The sequence below is a fragment of the Rhinoderma darwinii genome, chromosome 7 (genome assembly GCF_050947455.1).
Source record: "Rhinoderma darwinii isolate aRhiDar2 chromosome 7, aRhiDar2.hap1, whole genome shotgun sequence".
Classification (NCBI taxonomy): Eukaryota; Metazoa; Chordata; class Amphibia; order Anura; family Rhinodermatidae; genus Rhinoderma; species Rhinoderma darwinii.
The window spans coordinates 99,191,950-99,218,545 of record NC_134693.1 but is presented as its reverse complement, the minus strand read 5'-3'; the positions used below and the strand labels follow the sequence as shown (position 1 = coordinate 99,218,545).

Genomic DNA, 26,596 nt, shown 5'->3' with positions numbered 1-26,596 from the left:
AAGAAGCCAGCACCTACAGGAGAAGTCGAGGGGCGAATGAAACCCTTGGCCAGGCATTCTTGGATATACACCCTCATCGCTTCACGTTCAGGACATGAAAGATTAAATATCCTACCCTTAGGAAGCTTGGCACCAGGCACCAAATCGATAGCGCAATCGTAATCTCTATGGGGGGGCAACACCTCGGAGGCCTCCTTAGAAAACACATCGGCGAAGTCCTGAACAAACTCAGGAAGTGTGTTTACCTCCTCCCGGGGAGAAATAGAGTTAACAGAAAGACATGACATCAGACATTCATTACCCCATTTGGTGAGATCCCCAGTATTCCAATCAAATGTGGGATTATGCAACTGCAACCAGGGAAGGCCTAAAACCAGATCAGACGATAATCCCTGCATCACCAGTACAGAGCACTGCTCCAAATGCATGGAGCCAACCAGGAGTTCAAAAACAGGAGTATGCTGAGTAAAATAACCATTAGCAAGGGGTGTTGAGTCGATTCCTACTACAGGGATAGGATAAGGTAAATCAATACAAGGCATCTTTAGAGACATAGCAAATTCCACAGACATGATATTAGCAGATGAGCCAGAATCCACGAAAGCACTGCCCGTGGCAGACCGGCCAGCAAACGAGACCTGAAAGGGAAGCAAAATTTTATTGCGTTTCACATTAACGGGAAATACCTGTGCGCCCAAGTGACCTCCCCGATGATCACTTAGGCGCGGAAGTTTTCCGGCTTCTTATTCTTGCGCCTGGGACAGGTGTTCAGTAGATGCTTGTCGTCCCCACAGTAGAAGCAGAGACCATTCATTCTGCGAAACTCCCTACGTTGTCGAGGGGACATGGAGGCCCCGAGTTGCATAGGTACCTCCGAGTCCTCCGTGGAGGGGCGAGGAGACGGGACCTCGGGGGGAATCGCAGAAAAGTCAGAGGGGAGCACACTGAAGCGTTCTAGCTGACGTTCCCTGAGACGTCGGTCAAGTCGTACTGCTAGGGCCATAACCTGGTCAAGGGAGTCAGGCGAGGGGTAGCTAACCAGCAGATCCTTCAGGGCGTCAGATAATCCTAACCTAAACTGGCACCTTAGGGCCGGATCGTTCCACTGAGAAGCTACGCACCACTTCCTAAAATCAGAACAGTATTCCTCAACCGGTCTTCTACCCTGACGTAAGATCACCAGCTGACTCTCGGCTAAAGCAGTCCTGTCAGTCTCGTCGTAAATGAGTCCGAGGGCAGAGAAAAAACGATCAACAGAGGAAAGTTCAGGGGCGTCAGGAGCCAAGGAGAAGGCCCACTCTTGGGGCCCTTCCTGGAGTCGGGATATGATGATACCCACCCGCTGGTTCTCGGAACCTGAGGAGTGGGGCTTTAGGCGGAAATACAGTCTGCAACTCTCCCGGAAGGAGAGAAACGTCTTACGGTCCCCTGAAAACCGGTCAGGTAACTTGAGGTCGGGTTCTAGAGGTGAGGTGAGGGGTACTACTAAAGCAGCGTCACCCTGATTGACCCTTTGGGCCAGGGCCTGGACCTGTAGGGAGAGGCCCTGCATCTGCTGGGTCAGGGTCTCAAGGGGGTCCATGATAGCGTCAGCGTAGGAGAAATGGTAGACTAGGTAAGGGCTTGTAATTATGTAATGGCAGGAAGGAGGTGAAGGGAAAGTGAGCCCTAATCTACCCACCGCCCTGTCCCTGCCTACTTGCAACGACCCGCCCTAGGCGACGAGGTACAACTGGGCGGCAGTCCCTACGCTGGCTAAGTGCACAGGAAGACAAACAGGGAACACGCAAGGGAAGGGGCAGTAGCCACGGAACGCCACGAGGAAACGGGGCGGCGAACGAACAGTCAGGACCAGGACGAAGTGAGTACACCCGAGCGGACACGGAGACAGAAGCAAGCCAGGGCAAGCAAAGCAGGTCAAGCAGAACTGCAGCAAGGCAGAAGCACGGCAGAAGCAGGCTGGAGCAAGCAGCAGTGGGGCCAGGAATCCAAAAGAATTACAAGCACTGAGGGAGAGCACAGGGCAGGTAATAAAGGGCAGGGGGCGGAGCTAACTCCGAGAGACCAGGCCGCGATAGGCTCTCCCACTCCTGAGCCTGCCACCCTGGTTGGTGGGAGAAGGTGTCAGTCGAACAGGTCTGGCCTCAGGTGTGGATTGATTAATCCCAGGAGTGTAGCTAGATGAAGTACCTGGCAGATCCCTAACAGCTTATCAATAAAAACAGATTGTAAATTAAATATTTTAGTTACATTCATGATGGTGACTTTTGCATTTTAAGTGGGTAGGACAAGATCTGTCATAGGTAAAACCCTTTGGTATAATACATAATGCTGAACATAGTCTAACAGTCTCTCTATGGTGCTCTTTGAATCTTTGTGTCATGCACCCCTCCACTCTACAGTCCTGCACTAGGCATAAATCAGTATAAAAGCTTTGCCTGGAGTGTACCCACCTTACAGATGTTTGGGGGGAAGGGTTCTGGGCTATTCATTCATGCCATATATTATATGAAATATTTAGTTTTTGGCTGGCTTATCTATTAGCACCCAGCAGTCAGACCCCACATGACCATCTGTTTTAGAATGACCTGAGACTGAGCTGTTAAAACCAAAAAGCCCCTTTAGCCACATGCGGTAAATTATGAATTTATATATTTTATTTGACGGACTAAAACTTTTTTTTTTACTTAAAACAAAACTCAGCATGCAATTTACTGAAACAGAAATTGTATAATTAAAGCTCTTTTACACGGGCCAATGATTGGGCGGACAAGCGTTCATACGGACACTAACTCCCGATCATTTCATTGCCCTGTATAAAAAGAGCAGCGATCAGTTAGCATATGGTCGTTCATCGACTTATCACTTCTTTTATGAGGCCAAAAAATGGTCGCCAGTCGGCAGCACATTTTCCTGTGTAAATGGAGCTAACAAGCACTGATTGACATGGTGCATCGTCGACCAGCTCTCGTTTATCAGCCAGGAAATCTGTGATTAAGTGATACAAAATGTAATATGTAATAATTCCATATAAAATTACTCAAATTCAAAATATGAGTACATGGGAATAAGTCTCTTTGTTTTGGAACCAAATTGCCATAATATATAAACGCTATAACTCTTGCCTTTATGCAGTGTTACAGAAAATAGATCAGTGCAGTAATTTATGTTTTTAGATTACATTTCTGGACTCCTATGGTTATTGATATGTATTACGTCTCTCTAAAGCATTTTGAGGTTCTGTTTGATTAAACTCAGGAGCTGTTTTCTTTCGTCCGTTTGCTGAAAGCACTCATGGAACATCATGCTTTTTCCCTGCTCCACTCCTTCTAGTTCACTAACTACCATGAAACTATAAGATGAGGTTCAAGCACTGCAGAAATAACTGTGCTCGGAGTTAAGCGAGAAATTTACAAGCTTGAGAGGTTTTTCCAGGACCTTGGACAGCAGCTTCAAGGATGTTGTGGCACAGAAATCACTGTATGTTACAATGAGATCATTCATTATAGCACTCGCAAGCCAAAATATGCAATTTAGCTTTCTGGCATTAAGTTTTAATTACTGGAGTATTGCACGACATAAGCTTGAATATAATCCAACAACCACTGAATCCTCAATCTGGTCTGACAGACACAAATGATACAAGTGCTTATCTGTTTTCATTTAGGCCACAATGATTATTATTTGATATGCAGTGTTAACGGAAGGAATGGTTTTGTGGAGTGGCATTTCTAGGCAACTTCTCTGGTTTATTCTGTGATTGCCTCTGTCTCCGTTCCATGCAGGTTTCGCATCATGTGTCAGACAATAATTGCACACAAGTTATTCGACTATGTGGTCCTCGCGTTTATTTTTCTCAACTGCATCACCATTGCTCTGGAGAGGCCTCAGATTGAGCACAAGAGTACGGTGAGAATCATTTTTATCATTCTGGAGGCTGTATTCCAGCTCTTCTTGTAGTGACTGTAGTAATACAGCTTTTTTTTTTTTTAATCCTGTTTACCTTTGCTTCTCAAGACGTCATTGACTTGCAACCCATTATCTGTTGGCGGGTATAACATATTAGAGGTTGTGGTTACAGCTCGACAGAAAATAGTTGCATTTGTTCGTATAACTTTGCAGCTGATATGTATATAAAGATTCAAACCTCATGACATAAACTTTTGTACCTGTCTCCATTATTATAACTTATTTCCCTATCTACTGCAGGAGAGGCTCTTTCTCAGTATATCAAACTACATATTTACTGCTATCTTTGTAGCTGAGATGACATTGAAGGTATGTCTATATAATAAAATCCGAGTCAGTCACATATTTATTCATATTTGCCCTCTCTTTATGGAAATGTAGTGCTGCTTATCTTTTTTTTTTCCAGTATAATCTATCTCTCGGCTTTTCATTGTTTTCTTCAGGTGGTTTCTCTAGGACTATATTTTGGGGACCAGGCATACCTCCGCAGTAGCTGGAATATCCTAGATGGGTTCCTTGTCTTTGTGTCATTAATTGATATTGTGGTTTCTGTGGCATCTGCTGGTGGAGCAAAAATTCTTGGAGTTTTGAGAGTTCTACGACTTCTACGGACATTACGACCTCTAAGGTGAATTTACATCATATCCAGGTTTTCAGTGTTGATATGAGACTTTCTGGAGGTGCTGATCTTTACCTGTTACAAGAAGCAATGTTATGGTGACAGGTAGGGAGTTCAGGATATATATTTTGTATGTAGTCTAACAGACATGGAAAGAACCATGAGGGCACATGACCAGGACATGGAAAGTGAACTCATCAGTCAATAATCACTTACCTTCCCTATCCAGCTAACATCATCGGAGACCTGTTAGAAACTGCATTGGTTTTTATAATGGCAGTTTTTGCTGTCAGTGTTCCAGTCTTACAGAGTCAAAAGGGGTCGACAGGGGAGAAAATTAAGATTACCTTAAATTTATAAATAATTTGGTTTGCTCTGCAATTTAGGAAAAGTGGCCATAGTTCTGGCATTAGATTTAATAGATAGTGTTAAAAATTAAATTTTTAGAGTTCTGACGTCAGACCTACAATGTGCTAAAATCAGGCACCAGCTACAGGGGGAGGTGGTTGCTTCTTTACTCATGGATCATCCATACAGACAACCCTGAATGTACACTATATGGACAAAAGTATGTGGACACCCCTCCTAATTATTGAGCTCAGGTGTTTCAGCCACACCCATTAGAAACAGGTGGATAAAATCAAGCACACAGCCATGCAATATTCATAGACAAACATTTGTAGTAGTAGTAGTATGTGTCCTACTGAAATGCTCATTGACTAATCATAACACTCTCAACCTTTGCCACAATTCAGTTTGTGATTTCTCATTTGCTCATTCTGCCCCGGTCAACTCTAAGTCTTATTATTGTGAACTGGAAACATCTAGGAGTAACAACAGTTTAGTCACCAGTCAAATGAAGTGAGTGGTAAAGCACATGGAGCTTAAAAATCACCAATACTTAGTTGTATAAATTACTACAGAGTTCTGAACTGCCTTTGAAAGTGACATTAGCACAAGAACTGTGCATCAGGAGCTTTATGAAAAGGAGGATATCGAGTGGCCTGCACAGAGCCCAGAACTTAACCCCATCGAACACCATTGGGATGAATTGCAATGCCAATTGCAAGCCAGACCTTCTCGACTAACATCAGTGCCTGACCACACAAATGCTTTTTTGGACGTATTGGCACAAATTCCCACAGACACACCACAAAATCTCGTAGAAAGCCTTCATAGAAGAGTGGAGGTTGTTATAGCTGCAAAAGGGTTCCTAAATCTTTATTTATATTGTGGTTTTGAAATGAGAAGTCCAACAAGCTCATATCAGTGCGACTGTCAGGTCTCTACATACTTTTGGCCATATAGTGTAGCTCTCAGAGTTAAAAAAAAAAAAACACCTTATATTTTGCATCAAGGATATTGATATATCATGATATACAAAATATTATATTATTATTCTAAAATATATGAATGATGGTAACTAATCTCTGTTTTTTTATTTTTTATTTTTAAATTAGAGTTATCAGCCGAGCTCCAGGACTGAAACTGGTCGTAGAAACATTAATATCTTCTCTAAAACCAATTGGAAATATTGTCCTGATCTGTTGTGCCTTCTTCATCATATTTGGGATCCTTGGGGTACAGGTACAATCCTCTGACATATTATATGAGCATCACCCTGTAAACATTTGTTGATTTACCTCTATATTTTCTTGCAGAGAACTGTATTGTTGATAAAATGTCAGCACTTTGATTGGTTTAAGTGTTGAATGCTTTGTTCTATTCTCACATTTTGCCTAACAAATTTCAGAATAGCCATGCCAACGAGGCTCAGTGCAGCTTAATTACGAGTGCGTGACTGACTCCCAACTTTGGGATATAAGGCATCTCCCTTAAAAACATATATTTTTTTTATTTAAATAACTTTTTATTAGCAATTTTTCAAAAAAATACAAAATAACACCATAATTATACCTCTGCCAACCCTTCCCCCCTATCCCTAGCCCACCTCCTCCCTCCCTGAACCCTTAATATCCACCTATAAAATACAATTCCAATAAATCCAGCATATCTGGACTACCTCATCTGGTGAATCACAGAGAATAAAGAAAGTACAAAAATAAACATGTGCATTAAGGTCTTCCAAAACAGTTGTTAAAAAAAGCATTGGAATTCTACCTATACTACAATATATAGCTCTCTCATCATAGACATAACAATAGGAAGAGCCAATCGCTAGTTCAATCCCATCACTCCTATAATCTTAATAAGCTTGATATCCTTTAGTCTTCAAGAATCTTAAATGTATCTTTCTTTTAAATATCCTGTTGAACAAAATTTAACAATCCATTCTCTTTAAATTTAATCTCTTAATAAAAACCAGTCAGAATTAATCAGGTCATGGGATCCCCAGCCATCAGTGCTTCCTTACAGAGTCATCGAAAAACCTAGGAAACACTTCCCAGTGTAAACATAAGCTGTCCAAAAAAATTACAAATAATTAAATAACTACTCCTCCCACTCTACCACATTCACTATATACCAAGTCTAGGGGTACCAAATGTAAAAAAAATTATGTTTTCATTTAACTTTACACCACTATATATACTCAAATTTGAGAACTGAATTAACATATATTTCCCCATCTACAATATTAGGAGCTTCAACTCCTATCCACTTGATCATTATTACTTTCCTAGAAAAATACAGCGGCTTCATTATAGCCTGTTTTATAGGTTCCTTTAAATGTAATCCCTCCAGATTACCAAGTATACACGCCATAGCATTTTCCTGCACGGTTACTTTATAGATGATCCGATCCAACACCATTCCCCAATATTGTTTCATATTCCCACATTCCAATAACATATGTAAAAGATTCCCTATAGCTATTTGATATTTTGGACATTCAGGATCCCCATTCTTTTTTAAATATTGGCACTCTATGAGAGGAGTAATAGGCTCAATATAATATATGTAGTTGAGTCACTCTATATGCAAGACTCTTTGACAAGTGGGGGATGGCTTTTGTTATTCTCACCCATTGTTCCAACGGAAGATCACCCACGTCTCTTCCCAATCTAGCTCTTACTTCTATTGGCAGTTCCTGTCTTCTTCCTTTGATCATAATTCCATATATTCTGGAAATTAGCCCTTTCATCTTAGCTTGTTTAGCAATAAAGTGGACTTTGGGCAAAAAAATCAGCAATAATACAAAATGAAAGGCAGTTGGCCCAAGATCGCAAAACAAATCCCAAAAAATTATTCAAGTATATAATTGCAAAAAAGCCAAGTTCCGGATATGTAGGTCCCCTAAATTGTGGTAATGGGGAATTGGTCACAGGGGATCAAGAGAAGGCAGAGTTACTAAATGGGTTCTTTAGCTCTGCATATATAACAGAAGAAAGAGCAGCTGATGTAGCTGGTGCCAGTGCTGTTAATACATCGATTAATATTGTTAATTGGCTGAATGTAGATATAGTCCAAGCTAAGTTAAATAAAATAAATGTGCACAAGGCCCTGGGACCAGATGGGTTACACCCTAGTGTTCTTAAAGAACTTAGTTCAGTTTTTTTCTGTCCCTCCTCTTCATAATATTCAGAGATTCTCTAGTGACTGGTGTAGTGCCAAAGGACTGGCGCAGGGCAAATGTGGTTCTTATTTTCAAAAAGGGCTCTAGTTCTTCCCTGGGTAATTATAGACCAGTAAGCTTGACATCCAACGTAGGAACAATGTTTAAAGGTCTATTGAGGGACTATATACAGCAGTATGTGACAAAAAAATTGTATTATAAGTGACAGCCAGCATGGTTTTACTAAGGACAGAAGTGGTCAAACCAACCTGATTTGTTTTTATGAAGAGGTGAGCAGAAGCCTAGACAGAGAGGCCACTGAGGATATAGTGTTTTTGGACTTTGCAAAGGCATTTGACACTGTCCCTCATAGACGTCTAATGGGTAAATTAAGGACTCTAGGTTTAGAAAGTATAGTTTGTAATTGGATTGAAAATTGGCTCAAGGACCATATCCAGAGAGTTGTGGTTAATGATTCCTACTCTGAATGGTCCCCGGTTATAAGTGGTGTATCCCAGGGTTTTGCGCTGGGACCACTATTATTCAACTTATTTATTAATGATATAGAGGATGGGAATAATAGCACTATTTCTATTTTGCAGATGACACCAAGCTATGTAATATAGTTCAGTCTATGGAAGATGTTCGTAATTTGCAAGCTGATTTGGACACACTAAGTGTTTGGGCGTCCACTTTGCAAATTAGGTTTAATGTAGATAAATGTATAGATATGCATCTGGTTACCAACAATCTGCATGCATCATATGTCTTAGAAGGAGCTACACTGGGGGAGTCACTTGTTGCGAAGGATCTGGGTGTACTTGTAGATCATAGACTAAATAACAGCATGCAATGTCAAACAGCTGCTTCTAAGGCCAGCAAGATATTGTTGTGTATTAAAAGAGGCATGGACTTGCGGTACAGGGATATAACATTACCACTTTACTAAGCATTAGTGAGGCCTTATCTAGAATATGCAGTTCAGTTCTGGGCTCCAGTTCATAGAAAGGATGCCCTGGAGTTGGAAAAAATACAAAGAAGAGCAACTAAATTAATAAGGGGCATGGAGAATCTAAGTTATGACAAAAGATTAAAATAATTAAACCTATTTAGCCTTTAAAAGAGACGACTAAGGAGGGACATGATTAACTTATAGAAAAATATATGAATGGCCCATAAAAAAATATAGTGAAAATCTGTTCCATGTAAAACACCCACAAAAGACAAGGAGGCACTCCCTCCATCTGGAGAAAATAAGGTTCAATCTTCAGAGACGAGAAGCCTTCTTTACTGTGAGAACTGTGAATCTGTGCAATAGTCACCGCAGGAGCTGGTCACAGGGAAAACAGTAGATGGCTTTAAAAAAGGCTTAGATCATTTCCTAGATCAAAAAAATATCAGCTCCTATGTCAATGTGTAGAATTTTTGTTTCATCCCTTCTCTTCACATCTCTTGGTTGAAAATGATGGAATTTTTCAACCGTACTGATTATGTAACTATGTAAGATCGTACAGTTGCAAGAGCTGATCTAATCTGCAAGTATCCAAAAAACTCTTTGGAGATAGACCATAATCTATACTCAATTCTTGATATGTACAAATATTATTTCTCCTATACAGTTGTGATAATTTATAAATACCTTTATTTACCCAAAATGAATATTGTAAGTCAAAAAATGTGTTACCCAATAATTTCTTCCCCCATATTGGGGCATTATTCCATAACCCATTATTACCCACTTCCTCCTTTAGAACCCTCGATACTTTGTGAGCCATTGTAGCTGTGGGGAACTCAGCTCGCACTAGGTCAGCCAATATGCCTGTTTTCAATAGCTCTTCAAAAAAGGGAGCTTCCTCCCAATAAGCTCTGTATAAACTATGTTTTCTCTTCTCTCACGTATAATTTTTTACTTGCCTCTGTAAATGGCTCAATTTTATTCTCGGTTGTCTTCTTCTCCAAACTATATCCCTAAATAGGCTTTCTATAATTCTAAATATTTGATCAGGCAGCCAAATTGGACAATTAGGCCCCATGCACACGACCGTAAAAAACCTCAGTTTTTGCGGACCGCAATTGCGGTCCGCAAAAACGGAGCCATTCACTTTCATTGAACACTGACACCTTTCCGTAGCACTACGGAAGGGTGTCAGTGCCGTGGAAATGTTCCGGGAATTATGGAACATGTCCGTTCCATTTTGCGGGCCGTGCTCCCATACTTTGTATGCGACTGTCAGTCAGCGGCCGGCCGTGCACGCAATCGCGGGCTGTGATTGCGGGCGCGGTCGTGTGCATGGGGCCTTTTGTCATGACATACAAAATAGTGGGCATCAGTACCATTTTAATAAGGGATACTCTCCTCGACATATTCATCCCTAGTTTAGACCATATCTTTATCTTAGTTCTCATTTTTTGTATAAGTGGATTAATATTATATACGCTATAGCCAAACAAATCCCTGGTAATATTTATACCAAGATACTTAAAAGATTCTTTCTCCTGGACTATCTGTATCCCATTATCAGGGGGTATAAACCCTAGATCCAAGGGCAACATCGTCGATATCCCCCAATTAATTTGCAACCCTAAGGCTTTCCTTAAAAACATATTACTAAAATATCTTGCCTAACTGTATTTTGCCATTTAGTTGTAAATGTACAAATGTCTTCTTGTTTTCCTTAGCTTTTTAAGGGTAAATTTTTCTACTGCCTTGGTGTAGATGTTCGAAACGTCACCAACAGGTCAGATTGTGAAGCTGCCAATTATAAGTGGGTGCATCACAAGTACAACTTTGATAACCTGGGACAGGTAATACCTAAAGCAACATGATAAGAACATCATTGTGACTTATTGTCACTTGAAGATTGTGTACTCTATCAATAATTGAACTATCTTGTTTAATTTTAGGCCTTAATGTCACTGTTTGTTTTGGCATCAAAAGACGGATGGGTTAATATCATGTATAATGGACTAGATGCAGTCTCTGTGGACCAACAGGTATAAAATCTCAACTCTGTCATAAATTCAATTGCTACTCAGGTATTCAGACATTTCTCAGATAAAGGAATGCAATATCAGTAATATCTGCATACCAGAAACCACTTCTATATTTTATTTTGGGGGAGGGTGGTAAGCATTACATTTTATTGAGCACATGTATATGCCGATATCTTATTAAAATTTTGGACCAACCTGTATGATAGCTGAATAGAATAAAAACTAAAATGTGATACCGAACATGGTAATAGATATAAATCTGCTGTTTGCTCAATCACTTTTATACTGTTTTGATTGAATGTTACTGTAGTAACCAATATTTGGGTTGACTCTGTGCCCAAGGTTTAGATCTTCCCAGGCTGCCACCAAGCTGAAAATTCTTCAATTCATTCACCGTCATTTTCAGTGCATGTATGAGTTAAACTGTGCATTGATCTGATAGGTCAAACTAAATCTTTTTCAACAGGCTAACATGACAGTTAAAGTTACGATACAAAGTGACCTAAGAATATCTATCACAAATTACCCCTTTGTGCACCCTCTTAGATACAGTTGACAAAGGGGCACTATGTTTGCTTCAGTGGGTGAGTTCTATGTCTGATGGAAAAGTTACTGTACATGTGTTTGAAGAAACACTTCCTACCAGTAGTTATTAATGGAGATGACTTTTCCTTCACGGCCGAATTCACTGAACAGAATTTGTTTAACATGGAAAAGTGCCTCAGTTCTCAGCAGAGCTGTAGAAAGATTGAATGTCATGTATCAAAACTGTTTAAGAAAAAAATGTGACCTTATTGACAATATCAACTAGAGTTTCACTTTTACGGTACAGTTTAGCCAATAACTGTAAGGGCATGCTTGAAGGTCTAGTTTCACAACAGCTGGAGAGCCACATGCTGTAGGCCACATGAGCAACAAGACCAAACATTAGTCTTGATATTATTGTCATAATCATTTCACAGAATAAAGTATTATTTTTCAAAGTGCAGCCTATAAATTCCCTTCAAACTAACTACCTCAGTAGAACAGTTTTATGATGACCTTGTCACTTAACCCATATTCCCCACAATTAATTATTAGCAATTCATTATAAACCAATAACACAACTAAGGACATTTGCTATCTTAATTTGTGTCTATGAACAGGAGAGAGTTATGTAGTTACTTAGGTTGACTTAAGTTCACTGAAATGATTTATAACTCTCATGACCATTAGTCATTACAAAAAAATCTACATATATTTTAAGCTATATTCTTGGCTTTGCCACTACTACCTCTTGTGATGTAGCATTCCAAAATTTGACTACTTTTACTGTAAAATATCCTTTCTTTTAAAGTCGTGTTTAGAACTATTTGGACAGTGACACCATTTTCATCATTAAAGGTCCTGGGCCGTGCAAACAAGCGCCAATCAACGAGACGACTCGTTCACCGGCGCTCGTTTGCTCCTTTCACAAAAAGGTAGTATGGGGATTAGCGCTCGTTACTCCGATCCCTCGTCCCCATACATTATTATTAATTTTAGGACGCTAAAATGATACGATCAACAGATGAACGGGCAGTTATCGGCAACGAACGTTCTATGAACGAGTGTTTGCCTGATAATTGGCCCTTGTAAAAGGGCCTTTAGCCTTTGTACATCCCCACAATGGATTTAAAACAAAGTAATAAAGATGTGATTGAAGTATAGACTTTCAGCTTTAATTCAAGGGGTTTAGCAAAAATATTGCATTAACAGTTTAGGAATTACAGCCATTGTATAGGTAGTCCCTGTCTTTTCAGGGGTTCATAAGTAATTGAACAATTGACTGATAAGCGGTTTTAAAGCCAGGTGTGGTCGGTTCCCACGACATTATGTCATGACAATTTAAGGAGAGAAAAGGCCTGGAGTTGATTCCAATATAAATTAGCTAGCAAGCTGTTCATAGGAATTCTCAATATGCGATCCAAAGAGGTGTCGATGCAAGAAAAGGAGACCATCATTAAGCTGAGAAATAAAATTAACTAAAGAGATTAGCAGAAACTGAATTAGTGGCCAAATAAACTATTTTCTAGTCTCAAAACGCAGAATTCTTTCCTTGGTATAGAAAAAAACCGTTTACAAAATTTATCCAAGTCACTCACAACATGGAGAAGACAGACGTATCATTGTCGGTCCACAATCAAGAGACATATTCATGTATTTAAACACAGAGGGTTGATCTCAAGATGCAAACCACTGGTAACACTCAAGAATAGAAAGGTCAGATTAGACTTTATTAGAAAACATTAAAAAAAAAAAAAGCGGCCCAGTTTTGGAACAAGATTCTTTGGACAGATGAAACCAAGATTAACTTGTACCAGAATGATGGGAAGGGAACATTATTGAGGAGGAAAGGAAGGGTCCATGATCTGAAGCGTACCACATCATCTGTCACACATGGTGGAGGTAGTGCTATGTCATGGGCATGTATGGCTGCCAATAGAAGTGGATCACTAATTTTTATTAATGATGTGACTGCAGATATAAGTAGTACAGTATAATAACAAGATCACATCTGAGGTGTTTCTCCTAGCCAATTAAGCTAAATGTTTCCAGCTTTTCATTATAAAAGAGACCTCACATTCCTTTTTATTAATTTAGTTGCCCACCTTAGAACCCTCTCCAGCTCTCCTATATCCTTTTTACAGTGTGGAGCCAAAACTGCACCCCATATTCAAGATGAGGCCCTACCAGTGATTTATAGAGGGGTAATAGTATGTTTGGATCACAGGTTTTTATCTTTCTTTTTCTGCATCTTAAAATTGTATATGCTTTTACAGCTGCTGCTTGGCATTAAGTGCTGCTGCTTAGCTTACTGATAACCAGTGTAACCAAGTGCTCCTCTTGCTCTGTTATTCAAAGTGGAGTTTCTTTTAATATATGCGCAGCCATATTATTATTGCGGCCTAGGTGCAATACATTACATTTACCAGCATTCAATTTAATCTGCTATTTATCTGCTTATCAAGGTCTTTTATATTTTTGAGTATTAAGTGGTCTACATAGTTTTGTTTTATCAGTAAAACCGGACACTTTACTTTATATAACACTCACATAGTCATTATAAAAAAAGAATGTAAAGTATCTGGACCCAATGCAGAACCTTGTGGTGCTTTAACTGCTAACATTTTCTCATAGAGGGGTATATACAATTTACAGCTGCTCTTACACATAGATTATGCTGCTAAGCTGTAGAATTGCATTCACAAATCACTGGTTGCTGATTAAAAAAAATAAAAAAAAAATAAGATCAATAAGAATAACAAAGTGGCTTAAAACAGTCCTTAATAGTTTGTTTTTCTTCTTTTTCAGCCAGTTACCAACAACAACCCTTGGATGCTGCTCTATTTCATCTCCTTTCTGCTCATTGTTAGTTTCTTTGTATTAAACATGTTTGTGGGTGTAGTAGTAGAGAATTTCCACAAGTGCCGACAGCATCAAGAAGCGGAAGAGGCTCGAAGACGAGAAGAGAAGCGACTGAGACGGCTGGAAAAAAAACGAAGGAGTAAGAAAAAGCCTAAGTGTTCGGTCGGTTCGTAGGCACTATAACTTCTTCCTATCTTCTTCCTCCTTCCTTCAGTGCCACTATTAGTGTTCATGATCAACCATGCACATTTAACTTTCAGTTTGTAGACCCTATTAACCTGTTAAAGGAAGATAATAGATATATAATGGCCATGTTTAGATAAAGACTTGTTAGAGGGTCTATCTATCAAGGAAAATAAAATAATTTCTCCATTCAGTTTCTACATTCCCAACTTAAAGTCACTCGTTATCTGGTCATAAAGAGAGAGCCATTTTGTGGGTGTAAAATAAAAAATAAAGCTATTATCACATCATTAGTTTGTGACATCACCAAAGATAACACCATCTGGTCCCTAGTGAATTTATATGCTAATTTACTATAAAGCCTGTTTAGTTTACAAATAGGCTCAATCCGCTGTATAAGCTATGGGTGCAATATAAATTATAGCTATTTAAACTATCACTAATGTAATATTGATTATTTTTATGATTAAAAAATGATTTATAAAGTCAGGGGATAATATTGTGTAGTCCCCAGGCTAGTTTGATATATAGACCCACTATAGTTATCATCTATAGCAGGCTAACGCTACCTGTCATCAGTTACTCATGAATAAAAAAAATCCTAGCATACTCAGACTGAGTCTTTAACAGACTCTTTACTGTAAATTTGAAACTGTGGCTATACAAGAACTGCATAGCCATGTATAAAGTAGTTTAAGTAGAAACCCAAGTGTTATATAATAGCTTCCTGAAGAGTTTAAATGTGATGTATGTCCATGAAAAGGAACATAAACCATCTAATAGAAGAAAAAGGGGGAGTGAAGAAAGATAGACAAGGGAAGAAGGAGGTGGCTTGTAATCATATGCAAAAACAACCTAATAATTTGCATATTTTTCTGTTGTATTTTGACCACCCTTTACACTTAACCACTTCCTTTCTGGAGGAATTTGCAACCATCTGCAAACTTTCTCTGGCAGTGAATGGGGTTACTATCCAAGATCATTGTCATGTTCATGTGTTTTTTTTTCTCACAGTACTTAATATTATTTATGCACTTTTGTGTTTGCAAATGCTTTCCTGTTACTCTAAATCAGGAGTTGAAAGACGCTTTTAGCCCCTCAGGGTCTCAAGGTGACTTTCCTCACAGGTAAAGAAGAAGAGCTGAACTTTACAAACATTGACTGGAATGTATGAGCTCTTTTTGATCATTCCTATCATTTTATTCTAAGGCTGCTTCAATTTCTGACTATAATTTTATTGTTTTAAATCTCATTTTTAACTCAACTTTTTAACTCAAATTTGCTGTTTTTAGTGACCCGATTTGAGCTTCCATTTGTTTCCTAAATTAAGAGGAAAAAAGTGCACCTTACATATTAAAGGCTATAGCCCTGAAACACTAGATGGTGCTATGCTAAGTTTATAAATGTAATTTCTTGTCACAGAAAAAAAAAATTCAACCCCTTCCCGACCCATGACAAATATTTACGTCATGGGAACTATACAGGTCCTGCAAAATTACGACGGGTGTCGGCTGTATTATACAGAAGACACCTTGTTTTAATAACCAGGATTGGAGATAACTCCACTCTTGACTGATTAACCCATTCGATGTCACAGTCAATGCTGATGATCGCAGAATTTAAGTGGTTAGACAGAGAGAGGGGACAATGGCCCCTATGTCTGCCTTCTTAGCACATTGGTTAGGGTCTGCTAGATGCAGAGTCTAATAGGATATACTGCAATACTGAAATAGCAGCTATCAAGCAGTTGCATAATCTAGTCTACTAGTGAGTTTAAAAAGAATGTAAAAAAAAATCTGAAATAAAATGTTTAAAAATATTGATAAAAAGAAAGAAGAGAAAAAGAACACAAAAAACGTCTTCACAATAAAAACAGTTTTGTTATGTAAAAAAAAAATATAAAGACTTACACATAATTGGTATCGTTGTGTATGAAAAAAATGTGAACTCAATCTATATAAACCGCACGGTGAACGCCGTAAAAAATTTTTATTAATCTATTGCAGAATTTCTATTTTTTTTATACATTATGCCTCCCATAAAATTAAATAAAAAGCGATTCAAATGTTATGTACCCGAAAATGGTACCAGTGAAACCGTCAATTCATACCGCATCTGATAAAAAATTGTAAAATCTATGGTTCTTAGAGTATGGTGACACAAAAAACGGTGTTTTAATTGTGCAAAAGTAGTACAATATAAAAAAAACAATATAAATGTCAACGTAAAAAAATAAAAATGTAATGGATCCTGGAATGCAGCAACACAAAAACAATTACAATGAATGTGGTGTTATTGAGCAAGAATAGTAAAATCTAAAAAACGATATCTAAATTTGGTATTGCCGTAATTGTACTGACCCGCAGATTGGCGGGTCCTGAAAGCTAAAACAAACCAAGACCTTAATGAATGTCAATACAAAACATGTTTAGAATTAGGTACCTTTTTAACTAAACATAATATTATTCGGGGGATAACCCCTTCAATAACAGCCAAGGAGTAGCATTTTAAAATAAAAGGATGAAACATACAAAAAACAAAATAATGGGTGCTTTAACCTGAAATTTTAGTCTTTTTAACTCTTCAGAGCATAATGAGAGTGCCAGAGTATCTCAGTAGATGTATAATATCATTGCATGACAGGCATGAGTCTAAACTTTCTCAGAGCATAAAAGGAAATGCATTGATTTCAAATGATCAGCAATAAGTTTAGCCGTACTGTCTGGTGGACCACCCTGTGATCCTTTATGCTGATGTCTTTCCTTTGTATCTTATGCTGTATTTTCTGCTTAATACATCATCTGCTGTAAGTGCTGGCCATACACACCTAGACTTCATGTCCAAAAGTATGTGGGTGCCCATTTTAATAAGTACAACTGGTCATTTCAGACACTCCAATTGCTACAGCCATGCAATCTCTTTAGATAAACATTTGTGGTAGAGTTGGTCATGCTGAAGTGTTCAGTGTCTTTTAAGTGAGCTCCGTTATAGGAATAGTTGGCCACAAAGACAGTTACAAGGCACGTGTAACTGCACAAGGCACGTGTCTGCAATTCCAATACCTGTGGATAGGTGATAATTGCAGATTCAGGGACAACTTCTTAAATGGAAACGGAGTCTGGTGAAGTCTCATCCCTTTTCCAGCCTAACAGTTCCTCTGTCTACAACAGGAAGTCCATGAAACAATGACTTGCCAAGTTTGATGTGAAGGAACTTCCCTCGTCTACATGGAACCCTGATTTCAATCTCATAAAAAAGGATCATTTGGAATGCAACTGTGAGCCAGGCTATATAGCCCAACATCTGTGCCCAAGCTCTCTAATATTCTTCTGGTGAAACGGATTAAAAATACCCACAGCCATGTTACAAAATATAGTGGAAGCTATTATAGACATTTTTTGAGACCAACTCAATATTCATTCCCATGGCTTTGGAATAACATGTTTAGAGAGCTCATATGAAAGTGATATTTAGGTTTCCATATGCTTTTGGTAATGAAGTAGACCATGGTCCTGCTCCTTTAAAAAACTGTATATTATCCAATTATGCCATGCTTTGTTAGGTCTATAAAACATGTCTCTTTCTGCTTGCCTTTATACAGAAGCCCAACGTCTGCCATATTATGCCACCTACTGCCCTGCACGACTCTTAATTCACTCGGTCTGTACAAGCCATTACTTGGATATTTTCATAACAATTATCATTTGCCTTAATGTTGTCACAATGTCATTGGAGCACTACAGTCAACCAAAAGTGAGTTAAATTCTACTTTTGTCTTTCTACCACATGCAATTCTTACAAAGTTAAAAATAAATAAATATATTAAATATATATTAAACTATATATACAAAAATTATATGTATATATAATGTAACTTATTAAGAACATTTTGTAGTTTACTTGTTTGTAGGGTACACTGATGAGGTATGATGGTGTCATATACGGGGGAGCGCAGCAGCAAGTGTTCAATTTCCCTACAGTGCCATCACAGGAAAAATTCATGAGCACATAGTGCTCATTGAAATCAATAGGCTGTCCGTGTAATGCATGGATGTGCCGGGTCCTCCAGAGCAAGAGACACTCTTAGAAGCCACTCTCAGCTCTGGCTATTAGATGAGGGTCCAGAAAGTGGAAATTCACTTAAATAACTAATAGGGTATATGAAAATGGGTTTTCTCAACCATACAATTTTAAATAATCCCAGCACATTTACAAGTTATATACTTAGGGGATGGGGGGGGGGGGTATTCACTAAGCAAAATGTGGCAGAATGCTTGCACAAATTGTGGTAGTAAAGTGGCATACTTGGCTTGTGTCCTATTTATTATGTGTTATAGACACTTTTTGCACCTTCCTTGACCAATAAAAAGCATCTACAAAGGGGCATGCCTAATAGGAGTTGAAAAAAGCATCATATTTATTACTGCCATTTTTTTGGCGCAGAGATGCATAGGGAAGATTTAAGTGTCTAATATGTCTAGCAAGATGCGCCAAATTTATCATACAAGGTGCACCACTGTGATAAATGTGTCACATTTTCTACCTGTTTGGTCTCTTTTTATCCTGTCTAAATTTTGTAATATTACTTCAGGGGCAGGTCTGACTGTAACATTTTTACAATGAGACAAATAGTTTATTATGATGCTACTCTGAAATATTTTTTTTTCTTATGCAGTCACTAGAAATTGCCCTAAAGTACTGCAACTACATGTTTACTACAGTATTTGTACTTGAAGCTGTGCTGAAGTTGGTGGCCTTTGGATTTAGAAGATTTTTCAAGGACAGGTAAATGAGCAGTAAGAAATATTTGTTCAAGGTTGTACAATACACTGCATAAATGAGTACACCCTCTATGAAAAGAAATTCAGCAATTTCTCTTTGCAAATAAGATGTTAAAAGAGAATATTTGGTTTTTCTGTCTAATGAAATGTAATTCTGGTTTATCAGTTACCAATGAAACATGTCAATGATAAACAAGAAAATATGATTTTCTTATCAAAATATTAAAAGTCATGTTGCAAAAATGAGTATACCTTCATAAAAGTAAGAAAATACAACCTATTAAAAAAAATTCTGGTGCATGTTAAAGGAAGCCTGTCTCTCAGGGCAGCATAAAATGTTTTAAAAAAATGTCACCTCTGATTGGTAGAGAAAGCAAACATGGCAAGGGGGAAGGAGATGTCAAGAAAGAAGATGGGAGGGCGCCAAACTGAATCTCTGCCCTGGGTGCAGGAGAACCTAGTTATGCCTCTGGCCCACTGTATATATATATATATATATACGATTGTGGGTTTAAGCTTGCTGACCGAGGTATTGGGCAGCTGAATCTCAGGTGCCCAGCAGCCAGAGACTACCAGGGATCCTGGAGAGAAGACAGAAGCAGTTTTTATCTTCTCTGTACTCATGTACACAGCGCTCAATGCGCATTGTGTATAGAATATTGGTCCCGCTTGTTATGGGACATGGGACTGGTCATGGGACTGTTCTCATGATCACTAGGATGACAGTAGTAACTAGACACAGCACAGCCCTAAAAATGACAAGAATCACTTTAACAGGGCTAATAACCCCTGTAAGGCCACGTTCACACGTGGCAGATTTTTTCCGCTGCAAATGTTGGTGCAGATTCGGGACAATTACGCAATGAATCTGCACCAACATTTGCATATTTGACAGGTAATTCAGACGTTGCAGAAATCACAGCGGGCTTGCCACAGATTTCAGTTTTTGCATTGCATTGAAATTCCGCTGCTTCTCCACAACATAATGTGCAAATTCTGCACCGCAGCCTAATTTCTGCAGAGTTATTTTCTGCAACGTCTGAACTAAGTTTCCTAAAAATGTATAGAAACAAATGTAAAAAACGGCTGTTGCAGAATTCCACTGCAGACTGTCAGCAGCGGAATTCAACAGCAATTCCGCCACATCTGAACGTGGCCTAACTGTGGCTGCTGTGCAGGGTAAACTATAGTGTAAATAAAACAAAATAAAATACCCCCTTAAATGAAAAAAAATTCCACCTGCTAAACATTGTCGTAACGCTAGCCCTGACCTAGTTACCCTAAAATAGACATGTAATACATCAAAATTTACTGATCACAAATACAAACTCTGGTTTAGACTAATACTATATTATTACCAGAATAAAATTAGCTAAAAAAGTAAAAAAGCATATTTTTTTCAGACTATCATGCTAAAAATGCTAAAAAAAAGAAAAAAATGATGTACAAAAAACAAAAGAAAACTGCAATAGCCCCTGAAAAAAAATCGCACAAATCACGTAGCTAGCCCAACAAATAATGCATGCTAAAAATAGCTAAACAGTGCAGGGTCCTGAGTCAGTTTTAAAAAGATGGTCTTATGAAAATTTTAGGACGACACCATAAGCTTTCAGCTCATTCTGATGAAGGTTTGCAGAGAAAAGTGCAGGAGATTCACCGAGCAAGTGCTTCAGAGTTGACAACATCTGTGGCAAGCTAAATTGGAACGACTCTTTCATCGCAAACAGTAAGACCCATCTTGCTTAAAAGTGGAATGCATGATTCTAGTCCACACAGGAAACCACTGATAAAGCCAAAGCACAAGAAAGCCCATTTAGCTTTATCCAAGGCTCATATTGTTAAAGACTTTTGGGAATCCATACTCTGATCTGATGAGACCAAAGTAATTATTTTTTGATCTGATGGCATCTTAAATGTATGGCATCACAAGAAGGAGGAGTATGTCGAGAAGTGCATGGTCCCCAGAGTGAAGTGCGGCAGTGGTAAGGAAATATATATGAGGATGTATAATTGTTAAAGCTATAGCGGAATTGTTCTTCATCAATGGCATTATTAATTCCCAGATATAATACATAATCTTGAAAGAGGAGATGCTACCCACTCTACACACCATGGGCCTTCGAGCATTTTTTCAGCATGAACCCATTTTTTCAGTAATGACTCCAAACATTCCTCCGAGCCCACTGCGGTCTTCTAAAGAAAAAACAAAGTAAAAATGCTGCAGTTGCCAAGTGTGTCACCCCACTTCACCTTTACCTGTGGGGAATTTTGAAGAGATTTGTTAAGCAGCACTCCTTATTAAAGAGGTTATCTGACGGAAATAAAAATGTATATTTCTCTATTCTGAAATGAATAAACTTTGTAATATACTTTCTTTTCCGAACCTGCACGGATCGCAGGTTTTCAGTCCCCGTTGCGTGGACCCGGATGTTCGGAGCGACCAGCTAAGCCAGCCCCCTCCTCCATCATGACTGATTCAGAGGGCCCGACAAGGAGGCTGGCTTAGCTGATGGATTGAGCCAGGCATCTAGTCCCTTCATCCAAATCATCAACACCCAAAGAGGCGGGGGGAGCTTCTGCCCCTCTGAGCCTGTGTCACCATAAGAACGGGCAATCCGAACTTCCGGGTCCACGCGACAAAGACTGAAAGCCTGTGATCCGTGCAGGTTAAAAGAAAATATATTACAAAGTTTATTCGTTTCACAAAAGAAAAAATAATAAATCATTTTTATTTTTTTCGGACAATACCTTTAACTCCTTAACGATCACCCACCATCTTTTGACGGCAGGGGGTGCAGGTGCTTCATCTACAGCAATGTCTTTTGGTGTCGCTGTAGGAGAGGCTGATGAGCGCTCATTACCTTAGCAGGAGCTGTAACTTACAGCTCCTGATCTTAGATCAGCCTGCTAAATACAGTTGGGGTCGGAAAACATTCTGACCCCAGCTGTTTAACCCTTTGATCACCACGGTCCGTGACTGTGGCATGATCAAAGGGAACTCCCCTCTTTGATCGCGGAAACCCGGTGACATGATCAAAGACCGGGGAATCCCCTAGAAAGTAGGACCGGGGACCTGTCTGTTCAGTTTGCCTGCTGTTAGGGCACACTATGTGCTGCCCTAACAGCAGCCTGTGTCAAAGTGACATAGTATATTGTATAAGCATACAAGAGTCAAGGAAAAGATAAAGTTGTAAGCAAAGTTCTCTCTTAATGGGATTAAATAAAAAAGTAACAACAACAAAAAGTCATTATTTTGCAAAAAATATATTTTATTACCCCTACATTACATTAAAACCAAAAACTTACACATATTAGGTATCTACACGACCGTAATGACCTGAAGAATGAATTTAACATGTTATTTAGCATGAAACGTGAACAGAATAAAAAATAAACAAGAAAAACTATGCAGAGAATCGCTTTTTCCTATATTCACGACGTAAAAATATTATTTTTCTACCCCCACACAGTGAAAAAAAAAAATACTATTTCTCCCACATAAAACAAGGCCTCATACAGCCACATCAATGAAAAAAAAAAGTTATGGCTGCTGAAGAGCAGAGAGGCCAAAAACAGAAAAATTTAGCTGGTCATTAAGGCTTTTTCAGGCCCAGTCATTAAGGGGTTAAACATCAATTTACTCAAGAAGGTCACCCTTCAGGAATGGAACAGGATAGAGGTGACTATATGTTCTGAACTTGTACACTCCATGCCAAGATGGGTAAGCGCATACAAAGGACATACAAAGTACTAGTATGTGACTTATTTGTTGCATTCAATCTATGTTTAGATGGGGTGCACTCATTTATGAGGTGTACTGAACATACTGACATGTTATAAGGTTGTCTGAGGGGACAATGAGTGCCTTTACATGCTAGTAAATGACTGAAGATGAATAAATGTGTTAGGGTGATAATAAATAAAGGTACACAAATGCTACATAAAGAAAAAAAATTAAACACACACAATTTAAAAATATATGCTGTAAATTTCCAATATTCTGCCACATTTCAGACTGCTAGTAAACCTGATTATCAGAAATGCCAGACCATTAATATTAAACAAATACACATCCTTTCAGCAACCACACTTGTCCTCTGCCGTGGGTAGGGAGTCAGATTCCGTGGCAGGAGCCAGTAGGCTTTAACGGCAGATGGTAGATTCTGGAGGCTGCATTCTGTAATCATCCTATGGTCCTCAAGTAGATGTGGAACGATGCGGCACAATTCTCAATGTAATTAATGCTAATTGGGCCACCAGTATACTACTGGCATCAATGTGTTGAAATTGACATGATCACGCCAACCTTCCCTTAGTGACCCTAGCCCTGGTGGGCTGCATCATCACGTCGGTGTCGGCACTTACATGCTATATGCCCATCCCATGCCGGATTATTAGGATTTCCAGACAACTGGGTGGTGTATTAATTTAATTTACTGTACATAAATCATAGCAATGATTGTAGATAACATACCATCTAAGAACATTTTCAAAGAACAGTAGCTCTTCACCAGTATTTTTATTTAGGCAGTCATGAAACACAATGCCTACCATGTACATTAGCATTAAATAGCTTAAAAGTCAATGAAGAACAAAGCCCAGGGATGCAACTGTTTTCTTTACTTTAAAACCTGCTTAGGCTCAGAAAGGGTGAAATGGTTTCAGTTACCAAGGAAAGATCCTAAGTCTTAAAAACTAAGAAGAAGAAGCTGAGGGACTTGTGCTGTTTCTTCATGTGCCGAACTATCTAGTAATCACCCTGGTTTTTCCGATTCGATGTCCTCCAGGCTCCCTTGTGCAGTTTACAGTGTTTAATCAGCTGTAAGGTTTGCAACAATAGTTTTCCTTTTTTTCGGAACTGGGATTTTCTTACAGTTTATTGTGCGCTCATAATATGCTACACAAGCCTTCTATATACGTGCAATATTGAGAACATGTCCATTGAACGCAGTAAAGACTGATCAGAACAGAAGGCCAGGGCAAAAAAGAGCTGAGACAAAATATATTTTATAGACATATCTAGAAATTAAGAGGAAATGGTTAAATCTAGGGGCCTGTTGCACTTTTAATACATAACAACCAATCAGGTTCCTGGTTTTTTTTGTTTTTTTTCAAAAGGGCTTCTGAAAAATGTGACCTGCACTATCTTTCCTTTTTTTAATACATTTGATAAAGTGCAAAAAAGCACTTTGGGGGAAAATGGATCAAACGTTAAATTTTCTCTATTAACACTGGCCTCAGCTTGACCCCAAAAATGGACTAAGGACAGTGCCCTCAAACAGTGTGAGCAGAGTGAACCCATAAACATTGCCAGTAGATTGCCCCTTATAAACAATATTGAAAGCAGAATCTCCCCTTAAAACAGTGAAAGCAAAGTTGCTTCCCATAAACAGTTCCAGAAGAGTGCTGTCATAAATAGTAGCAGCAGACTGCCCGAAGCAAAGTGCCCCCAATAAACAATACTCCTAGCATCAGGCCTCCCTTCACACAACCATAGAATTCAAGAAAATTCTAGCTGCCTTCAGCCGCAACTGCATATTTATAGAGGTAAAACTGAAGTCAGTGTCAGCAATATAGTCAGCTAGTTCGTGTAGTGGCAGCTGCCAGTAGCATTTTGCAGGAGTTTTGCCTGTGTGAGAGTTATACATACAAAATGCAAATTCACTAAGAAAATAGCTGCACTTAAGGCCTGGTGCACGCAAATTAAATTTTTAGACAAATTTACGGATCCGTAATTGCGAATAAAATGCTGAGCCATAAATTTTTATCGGACACGGACACCTTCCCATATATTTACGGGTATGCGTCCGGGCTGTAGAAATGACCCGCAAAAAATAGGACATATCCTATTTTTTGCATTTACGGACCGCTCTCCTATACTTACTACTGTGAGCGCGGTCCACAAATGTTGGGGACATTCCGCAGCCCGTCCGTGCAGTATTTACTGACTGTAAATACTGCACAGTTGTGTGTATGAGGCCTAACCATTTAAGAGATATGTAAAAGTTTAAAGTTGTAAGAATAACATCCGCCATCACGTAGAAACAGTGTGTAGATAACATCATGAGATATTCCAGATGTATTTGTAGCTAAGAAGAAAAGCCTTACCATAAGTAAAAGTGACGTATGCATTTTACATTTCTCATTATCTGATTTGTTGATGTGTATTAATTGAAAGTGTGAAGGTATAAATAAATGCTCAGTTTGCAGTCTCGCAGACTTCTTGGAAACCAACTTGTGTGGAGTCCAGTTTTCTTCCATTCAGCAGTAACTTTGATGGTCTTGGACAACTTTTGATATTGAGAAAATAACTCAGAGTGGTCAATGATGATTACTCTGAGGGTATGCTCACTCGACCTATTTTCAGCCGTTTTTCGGGCCGTAAACGCCCCAAAATATGGCTAGAAATGCGTGGGCTGAACGCCTACAAACATCTGCCCATTGATTTCAATGGGAAAAACGGCGTTCCGTTTTACACGGCCATTTTTAAAAACGGCCGCTTAAAAAACCATCTCGTAAAAAAAAGTGCATGTCACTTCTTGAGCCGTTTTTGGAGCCGTTTTTCATTGACTCAATATAAAAACAACTCCAAAAACGGCCGTAAAAAATTATGCAAAAAACCGCTCTGTATTTTCAGCCGTTTTTTGTTACGCGTGTGAACATAGCCTTAAACTATTTATTAATTTGTTAAACTATTTATTTAAACTATTTATTAATTTATGTATTTGAACATACCCTAACACCTGCTCTGCTAGAAGTCTGGGAGATCTACCCTAACAATGTGGGAGAGTAGAGAAGTATGCCTTATCTAGTAGACAATTATGCCTTCTATAGTTATTGGTTTTCGAGAACTTTCCCATTTGTGTTCAAAAAATGCACATGCGGGGCTGTGAGAATCCAGCAGATAACAAGCTATTTTATGATGGTCTCTGGACAGACAACCATCTACTGTAATAGCAAATGACAGATTTACAGTGTGATAAAGGAGAATTTAAAATCTCAACAGCCCTGCATGAATTTCATGCAAATGTGAAACTACATTTTAATTTGCAGCATATTTTTGTCTCAGTATTCATTATTGGCAACTATATAGAGTGATATTCACAAGGGGAAAGAAGATGACTTAGACAGCACATCTGCTTTGCTATA

At 38.8% G+C, this 26,596-nt stretch overlaps 1 protein-coding gene across 2 annotated transcripts in view; it reads left to right on the top strand.

Annotated features, from left to right (window-relative positions):
• Positions 1 to 26,596, top strand: part of CACNA1I (calcium voltage-gated channel subunit alpha1 I) — an 884,757-nt gene that overhangs the window by 749,967 nt on the left and 108,194 nt on the right. For both annotated transcript variants that reach the window (XM_075833728.1, XM_075833727.1), the window contains exons 19-27: positions 3,786 to 3,909; positions 4,210 to 4,278; positions 4,413 to 4,597; positions 6,049 to 6,175; positions 10,782 to 10,907; positions 11,007 to 11,096; positions 14,430 to 14,622; positions 18,268 to 18,419; positions 19,342 to 19,451. In XM_075833728.1, the coding sequence (XP_075689843.1) occupies positions 3,786 to 3,909; positions 4,210 to 4,278; positions 4,413 to 4,597; positions 6,049 to 6,175; positions 10,782 to 10,907; positions 11,007 to 11,096; positions 14,430 to 14,622; positions 18,268 to 18,419; positions 19,342 to 19,451 (1,176 nt within the window). The remainder of the gene's footprint in view (positions 1 to 3,785; positions 3,910 to 4,209; positions 4,279 to 4,412; positions 4,598 to 6,048; positions 6,176 to 10,781; positions 10,908 to 11,006; positions 11,097 to 14,429; positions 14,623 to 18,267; positions 18,420 to 19,341; positions 19,452 to 26,596) is intronic.